Source organism: Empidonax traillii, unplaced genomic scaffold, assembly GCF_003031625.1.
Source record: "Empidonax traillii isolate 1590-97213 ecotype Southwest subspecies unplaced genomic scaffold, ASM303162v1 scaffold252:size1141739, whole genome shotgun sequence".
NCBI classification, from domain to species: domain Eukaryota; kingdom Metazoa; phylum Chordata; class Aves; order Passeriformes; family Tyrannidae; genus Empidonax; species Empidonax traillii.
In genome coordinates, this window is record NW_020955445.1 from 242,640 (window position 1) to 251,461 (window position 8,822).

Here is an 8,822-nt window from a genome sequence, read left to right on the forward strand (position 1 = left end):
AAATATCCTACTTAAGACAAGAAGGTCATGAATTGCTGAAAAGTCTTCTCTTTTGCTCACACCATCCTCCCACAAAAAACACATGTAATGCTGAGATTGTTCCCTATCACACAAAGTCAGACTTCAGGTGTTCATAATTCAAGTACTGACCCCCCATCTGACATTCTGAAAAAGATAAGTTAAATTCATTCTTACTCATTTTATCCTTTCATAAAATGCTAAGTCTGGCCATATAACAGTTACACACTGCAGTAAACGTAGCTCAGCAAAAGCACAGAGGAATCACTCAACAACTGCAGGGAATTTTAAAAAGTGACTGTAAAGACTTGCAATCAAAACATTCAAAAATGTTATAGAGGATTGGGAATTACTAATTAGTCAGAAAAGATTGCCCATACATGTCCAAGGGATAGACTTTCTTAACAACATGCTGTCCAATACAGGTGACAAATATTCTTAGCCAAATGTATCCAGAATAGAAGTTCTCAGTATTGGAGGTTCAATTCCTCTCACCTTAACCTGACACCTGAAAAATAGTCACGCTCTAGAGGAAATCTTTTAGGATACCAAGCCAGGTTTGACTCATTCAACTTTCAGTATCAACCTCACTGTGATAACAGCTGACTCACACCGAGTTACACAAAATGCTTTTTCTTCAACGTCATCTCTTAAAACAATTAATGGACTAAAACTGAAAGCTAAAACACGTATCAGATATGGCAAACATGGGACCTGAAGAAATGAGGCTGCACACACACACAGAGTTCAATTTTGGGATTTCTCCACAGAACTTTTTCAGCATTTCCCTTTTATTCACATTCTTTCATAAACAGAACCTGGTCTTGTCTTTTAGTTAACCAGAATTCCCAGGGTTTAACCAGATATTAGTTAACCAGATATCCCAGGATAATTAGGATCGCCCTAAACTAGTATTCTGATCCCACACATTCACACTCACATCACATGGTGGCTGTGTCCAGCCATGAAAAAAAGCATACTATCATGCAGACCATTAAGTGGTTTTCCACTTTGAGAAACACAGCATTTTCTCTGTCGAAACACTTAGTCAAGGTCTGTCCAATTTGATTCCAATTAACTAAATGCAGGTGCAGACTGATGCAGCTTGTTCCCGCATCAGACATACTGAATCCTGATGAAATTAACTTTGCCTTCTGCTCATAACATGCACAACTACTACAATGTTTCACTATGTTACATTTAACATAAGTATGAAGAATCTTGATATGTATCCTACAAAATCAACTTCCATAACACCAGCAAACATTTTGTTATACAATGTTTTGTCATATGTCAGCACAGAAAGCATAAACTAGCAAAGACAAACTATATCAAATCCAGAAAGCAATCAAACAATCTATAAATAAGCTGTAAATACTAAAAGCTGTGTGTAGTATAACCCCAAATTATGCAACAAGCGTATTTGCCAAATTCACTTCCAACACACTTCTACTTTTGAAAAGCCAGCTACATTAGTGGTTTTGTGAGTCATGGGAAATTCAGAAGCTAATTAAGTGACAACATAATTTATAAAAATAAGTAACTACTATTTGATATTGAAATCCTTCAATAGCTTCTAAAGTCATCCAGAGTTGGGTAACAAGACAAAATTTTGCAACGTTTTCTGTGCTCAGGATAACACAATCATTAGAGCTCCCACTATGGAGTTAACCAGAAATTCTGTGGTTTGGTTATGTAGAAAATTTTTTTTGTATGTGGTTCTACACACAGAATGCAAGACTCCATGGAGTGCTGTGAAAGGCCGACATGTATATATATTAAAACAATTGCACTTCAATCAACTCAAGAGAAACTTCATCCTAAAACAAAAAAAAAAAAAAAAAAAAAAAAAAAAAGACTAACTGAAGAAACTGGGAGGTTAGAAATGAAGAAAAAGCTACATTGTTAAGAGTTCATAATTCAATGGAAAGTCCCATTTCGGTTCCATATTTCAGACCCAAATTCCACAATTCTCCATGCAAGAATTACTGCGGAACGATTATCTAACAGCTTCATGTTAAAATTGCCAGGAATTAAAAGAGAAAAGCCTATTAAAAGCTAAGAATTCTTTAAGTGTTCCATCGTGTCCTTTACTCCACTTACATATATATTCCTACAAAATACTGTGCAAAGCACTAGTTCCAAGGACAAAGCAAGTAAGCAATCTCTGTCTTATCAGACTGTTTTGGTTTAACCCCAGATGGCAACTCACTACCACACAGCCACTCTCTCTCCTCCCCTCCACGGTGGGGACTCAGACAAAGTTAATGTAAGTTGAGGTAATGTGGCTTGAGAAAAGAATGGTTTAATAGAAACCAAGTAAAATTATAACTAAAAGAAAGATAACAAAAAGACAAAGTGGAGCAAAGCCCAAGAAAGGTAGGTGATACACAATACAATTGCTCACCACCCACCAACAGATGCCCAGTCTGTCCCCAAGCAGATACCGGTGGCTCCCAGCCAGTTTATACACTGGGCAAGACATTCTGTGGAATGGAATATGACTTTGCCCAAGTCTGAGTCTCAGTTTTGCTCACTACTTTCTTCTTCTGCACCTCCTCGCTGGAAGATCATGGAACACTGAAGTCCTTGACTTAGTGTGGGTGCTACTCAGCAAAAACTAAAGCATCTCTGTGTTACCAACTTTATTCTGGTACTAAATCGAAAATATAGCACTATATCAGCTACTAAGAAAATTAATTCTTTCCCAGCCAAAACCAAGACTCAGCCTCTTAAACATTTTACTTTCCTGGGGGACTTCAAATACCATTACTGGCCATGAGCCTCCCTGTACCAGCTGCTATGAAAGTCTCTTCTGAAATCACATGCCAATAAACTACATCACTACTCCATTAACATTAGCAATATGGAGATATCTTAATATTTAGGAATTTTTAATATTGACTCCTTTAGGCGGCAAGGATATGAAAAACACAGAAGAGAACTTGTATCAAGAGAAAATCATGGGCCTTCTTTAACTTTACGATCCACAAACAATCGAATATTCACTTATTAAAGAGTAATAATATTAGAACATTCTCTATCACGTTTAAACAGAAGAGTGTATCTTAAGTATCAGGAATAAAAATACTTCAAACTTCCTCATTTTCAGCTTTCAGTTTGAAAATAGAATTGGTGGTTTCTAAAAGTTCCTTTCATTAAAAGCCAGGAGACCACTATGCATCAATATTAACAAACATTCCAGGGTCTGTTTAGGACAACAGATACATTTGCCCTTAAAATTACTTTGAAAATTACTCTGAAAATTACTCTTTAGGCAGAAAGTAACCATCTTCAGCTACTCAGAGCAACAACGCAAATTACGAGCCTTAAAATCTTACTGTGCAACCTTGGGCAAAGCAGTTCTTCACTTGCTGCCACTGAAGATAGCACCCTTGAATGGAAAGTTCCAATGAAGATTTCGGTAATGCTGTAACTGTACCAGATGAGATTAAATAAAAGCACCTCTATCGCTAGTTTACATATTCCATCCACATTTAAACAAATTTAAAAAAGACCTTGGATAAATAATCTTGTATCTGAAAGAACACAAGGATCCAAGGAGTAGTTTTTAAAGCCATTAGTACTGCCACAGTTGGGAAAATTCCTGCTCCCAGGATCAACCAGCACAGTCAAGTAAACACATGTCCTGTGACTATTGGTATGGTGGACAATAAAACACTGTAAAATTCTGGAGAATAGGATTTAACCACCATCTCTTTCAGTGGTTTTTACACTTGTCTACATTTGTCTACATTTACACTTGTCTACGTTTTCAGTTAGACAACAGTGAAGTTACATCAAGTAACCAGGCTGCCCCAAGCTACACTCAGCAATGTTTTTTTCCATTTTTTCTTACAGTAAAAAAGAAAAATCTGGGGAGCTTCTCCCAACATTTTCACTCCTAAACAACTCTAAGAACAATCAGTAGAGAACATCCTACAAGGAATGCTGGGTATGGTTTTCCTTTGAATGCCCACTTAAAACACATTTCGTGTGTGCAGACCCAGTTCAACATAGCTAAACCTACGTGTAACAGCCTCTGAAAAGCAAGAGGCAAAAATAAAAAAAAAAAAAAAAAAAAAAACAGTAGATCCTTCTTTGCCAAACATGGGAAATTAACAAGCTTAGGGTTTTAGCTTTACAATTGTAACGCTAATTACATACATTAAAACTGCCGAACCAAAGACTGACCCCGCTTCACAATATCTGCACTTCGGGCTACAAAAGCAGCCACCCGGGATACAATCGACAAAGGTTTCCTCCCAGGCTACGCTTTTTTTACACGGGACCGATCGGCCAAGTCACAAGCCAGGTCACGACGGTAATCCGGCTTCCCAGCAGCCTTGAGAAGCAAGGCTAGCTGCCCCAGCCAACCCTCGCGATTGGCACAGGAACCTCCCTCTCCGTTATCGCTGCGGGAATCCCCCTTCCAGAGCAGGAGAGAAATGCATCCCCTTCCCAGAGCATTCGGCCACGTAGCGCGGCACAGCCACACCCAGGCCCACCGCAGAAGCTCGGGCTCCCCCGCCCCCGCTCCCCCTGAGGTCTCAAGGATACACTTCCGAGGCGAAGGCTCCCTCCAGCCTTGGCTGCTACTGAACCCGGCACCACCTCCCCCTCCGGGCGGCCTTCCCGGAGGGTTGCCCGGCCGGTCGCTGCCGCCTCGGCTCCGGCCCCAGCGCCCGCCGCCCCGGTACGGCCGGCCTCGGAAGCGGAACCGGTCCAGGGCGTTGTGGCTGCGCTCCCAGAAGGAGAGCCGGGGGCCCGGCTCCGAGTGCGAGCCCGGCGGCATCCGCGGCGCGGGCGGGTGGGAGCGGAACGAGTCCTTGGGCCGGTACCCGCCGTGGCCGTGCCCGTGGCCCGTGTCGGGCGGGGGCTGGTGCCGGGACCGCGGGAAGGGCCGCCCGGGGGAGGAGGACACGAAGCCGTTCCCGTGGAGCCCGGGGGGAGGCCGGCGCCTCGAATACGGCCTGCTGCTGATGCCGCCGCCGCCGCCGCCGAGGCTGCCGCCGGACTCGGACCCGCCGCCGCAGGGCCCGAAGCTATTGTTGTCATCGTCGCTGATCTCGCCGTCTTCCAGCTCCCCTTCCTCCTTCGGGGAGAGCCCGCTGGGGTCGGGCGCGGTCGCCGCCTCCGCGGCCGCCATGGACCCACCACAACGGTCCGGGCGCGCCCTGCGCCCCCCCGCCGGCCCGCGCCAGCTCTCGCGAGACCACGCCCCGTCCCTCCGGCCGGGGAGGGGACAGCGCCGTGCTGCATAAGAGGAGGGGTGGGGCAACTCCCCTCGCGCGGGGCATCCTGGGTAATGTAGTTCTCTCTTCGCACACCCAGACAGGGCGAGGCAGGGGGCGGGGAAAGCCGGCTGCTCAGCCTATAGCGTGGCGGCGGCGGGGGACGGGCGCCAATCGGGGTAGCGCCCGCCATCTTGGTAGAGGAGGCAAGGCGGGAGGCCGACATCTTGACGAAGGGCACCGCGCTGTGTGGGGAGGCCGCTATGCGTGGCGGCCGCAGGAGTGTCAGTGGTAGCTCCCCTGAGTGCCGTCCGCGCTGCGCCAACCACCGTGTTTCAAGGCTTGGGGCCTCCTGGGTGGTCATTGTAGGTGCTATTTACTCTTTCTCCTTCAGTGGGGCCCTTGCCCTGCTGCCCCCCTCCCCCAAACAGTACCGAGGCTTCTGAAGAAGGGAAAACAGCCGATGTTCAGACATTAACCCCCCAGCGCCCTCGCAGCAGCTAAAGCGCTGTTAGAATTTTTAAGAAAGAGTTTTATGCGAAGCTGTCCAGACCCATAACTTCTTGGAAACTCAGATTGGCCCTACTGGCTTTTGTGACAAGTGACAAATGAGCACTAGAGAGGGTAAAGCAATTACATAAATGCCTTGAAGCATTTGTTTTATTTTTATATCTCAAAGTAGTATCCTGTTGCTCCTCAAAACAGAGTTTTGAGAACTAGTACTGCTTACAACAGAAACATACCATCTTGTGTAAGGAAAGCGTCCATTTCAAGAAACCAGCCAAGCAAAATAAAGAAACAAGAAGGGAACTGAAGCAGCCAGGCAGGCAACACTGAGTCACTCTATAACCAGGTGTATTGTCTTGAAGACTTTGATAAGGCAGCTACTCAGAATTTTGGGGGCTCCAAACAGACCTCCACAGACCCTTGGTGAAGCCCCTCAGAGACCTTATGATATGTATATATGCTAATAAGTGTTGGCAAAAGTCAGGAATATGTAACAGGAATGCAGGGAATGACAATGAATACTCAAGCAATGCAAACTTATAAGCTATAGCAAAGATACTTCTGTGTTAACATTGGCAAAATGATTACCAGACCATCTAGCATGATGAAATCATCCAGCATGCTGTAATACGAGAAAGCCTGCCTACTAAAACTCATAGATTGAGTTTCAGAGGTTTCTTTTAGGTGCTGATTTTAGGCAACACTACCTTGTTCATTGTTTAGGGATGCAGCATCCTCCCAGAAGAATGCTGACTGATGTGTTTTTGGCATGGAAGGAGAAACCTAATTTTAAATAAAGCCTTTCTAATTGGGATTGGTGTCTCCAGGAAAATTCACAAAACTTGACTTTCTAAACTTCTAGCACAGTCCCTGAGAGTTTCTTTTCAGTTGTCACATATGCTAAATGTCTTTGCAGATTTGCCATGGTTCTCAAACTTGGAGAAAGAAGGCTGCTTCTTTGTGCTTTTCCTGAAGGTGAATCATTAAGGTGTTTTGGTGGGGTTTTTTAGTGAATAATATGCTATAAAATCACAAGCACCAAAATAAAATTCAAGATCGTGTTATTATTTTTTTTTCTTCTTTGCCTTTCTCTCTAGATTTTCTTTAAATCCAACTAGAACAGAGAGTGGATAACGTATATGCTTTGTAAAGACCAAAATGTTGTGCCAAGCAAGATTACTTTTCTTTGCTCAAAACACTTTTCACCTTTATTTTTTTTTGACCTAACTGCACAAAATATGACTTGACTTCATACAATCAGGGTAGAGTAATGGAATGTGCATCTCATGTTCTAAATTTCTCTAATGTCCTCTGTTTAAAAAAGTGTAGATTCTGTGAAGATATTTACAGGGAAAAATGAAGCAAGTTCAAAGTTTGTTGCTTCCCTCCTCCCCCCTTCTCTCCCCCCAGGTATCTATCATTCTGTAGCAGTGTGCTATTTGTATCAGTACTTCTGTTTAAATAATTGGGATCTCTAGGAATCATATGCCACAGCACTAAAACATATGCAAATATGACATAAGACCTACTGAAAACTTTCTGAAGTAGCAGGTGGAGGTCAAGAAGGTAATCCTAAACATTGCTAGGTGCTTATGTCCATGTCTGAAATCTAATCCACTGTAATCACAAAGAAGTTTCAGTATCACTACATGTAAGCTGCAGAAATTCCCCTCCTAGCACGCATTTGCGTACTTGGACATCCCCAGAACTTCACCTATCTGATTTCAGTTTGCTTTGTACAGTTACCTTTATTTCTAAGTGTTTTCACACACCAGTAGCAAATTAGTATTGGTATCCTTTAGACTGGGAAGGAAAATTGGTATTGGCAAAACAGCAGCTGTTTTATGGGAAATTAACCTGACGTGGGTATTCCCACTGTTGTTTCTGTCTGTTTGCCTATGGTTCATTCCACAAGCCTGCTGTATTTATTCAACAATGCTATATGATCTGCACTATAAATATCTCTCTCAGGCACTTAACCATCTGTAAAAGAAGATCCTGAGAATCTTCCAGTGGTTTTGCATAGCCTGTCGTATCCTATGTCCCTTCTTTCATTTCAGTCATCTGATATTGCCTGCTTTTTGCTATCATCCAGGGTTATCAGGCAAGTAATTCTGAATTTTCAGGAAGAAGCAGATCCACCATAGTCAATTAAAAAAATTATAGGTTTAAATTCTTTTCTGTAAAGGGAATAAAATGACACCTGTGAAAAGAATGTGTTTTTCTGATGATTTTGGTACCTACACATTTGAACAGAGGTCATAAGCATATGAAAACTGCAAGGGAGCTGCCATTGAAATAGAAAAACATTAAGAAACTTTCTTGCTTATGGCATGGATAATAGATAAAAAAATTTTGTAAGGTTTTGTTACTTGTAAAAATGTGTAAATTTAAGAGAAAAAATTATTTTAGCTGAATTTGACTTTATGTCTTTGAAACATATTGCTGCTGAAGAAGAAATTTTTGTACTAAATACTGACAATTTTTTCAGTAAAGTACAAATGGAATAATTTAAAATGTAGGAAAGCATACATTTTAATACTGGAGCATGGAATTTTATTTGTTTCGAAGTCTGAAGCAGAAAATTACTAATATGTTTACCATTCAATTATAAGAAGTAAAGTGAACTTTGTTTTTACAGAAGCCCCATATAAGTTATGAGGACTGGGCCACATTTCAGAATATAAAATACATTTTCTATTTTTTGGTACTGTAAGATTTGATTGAAGCTAATGGTATGATTGTTTTTGTTCTTCCTGCATTGCAAGTGTCACAGGTTCAAGGGAGATCCCCCAGCTGGTGAGGTAACAAAAGTAAATGTATTCTTTGCATTTCTTTCCCGGTTTTGTGGTTGTTCCTGTGTTCTGCCTGTGGCAGCTGACACAATGTTCAGTTAATCCATAATTTGGCACTACAGTAGTTGCACAATTTCATGTCATTTTATTGTTCTGTTTCTTCTGGATTTTCTTTTTGCCCTTTTTTTTTTTAACAGAAACATGTGTGAAATCTTCCAAAGAAGAGAGCAGTTTCTATCCAAGAGGGAACATCCAACTTCAAAATAAA

General features: G+C 42.3%; 1 protein-coding gene across 4 annotated transcripts in view; it reads right to left on the minus strand.

Moving 5' to 3' along the window:
• ZFC3H1 (zinc finger C3H1-type containing) overlaps positions 1–5,202 on the minus strand; it is a 41,840-nt gene extending 36,638 nt beyond the window's left edge. For all 4 annotated transcript variants that reach the window (XM_027889083.1, XM_027889082.1, XM_027889084.1 and 1 more), the window contains exon 1: positions 4,579–5,202. In XM_027889083.1, the coding sequence (XP_027744884.1) occupies positions 4,579–5,167 (589 nt within the window). In that variant the 5' untranslated portion in view covers positions 5,168–5,202. The remainder of the gene's footprint in view (positions 1–4,578) is intronic.
• Positions 5,203–8,822: the final 3,620 nt, after the last annotated feature.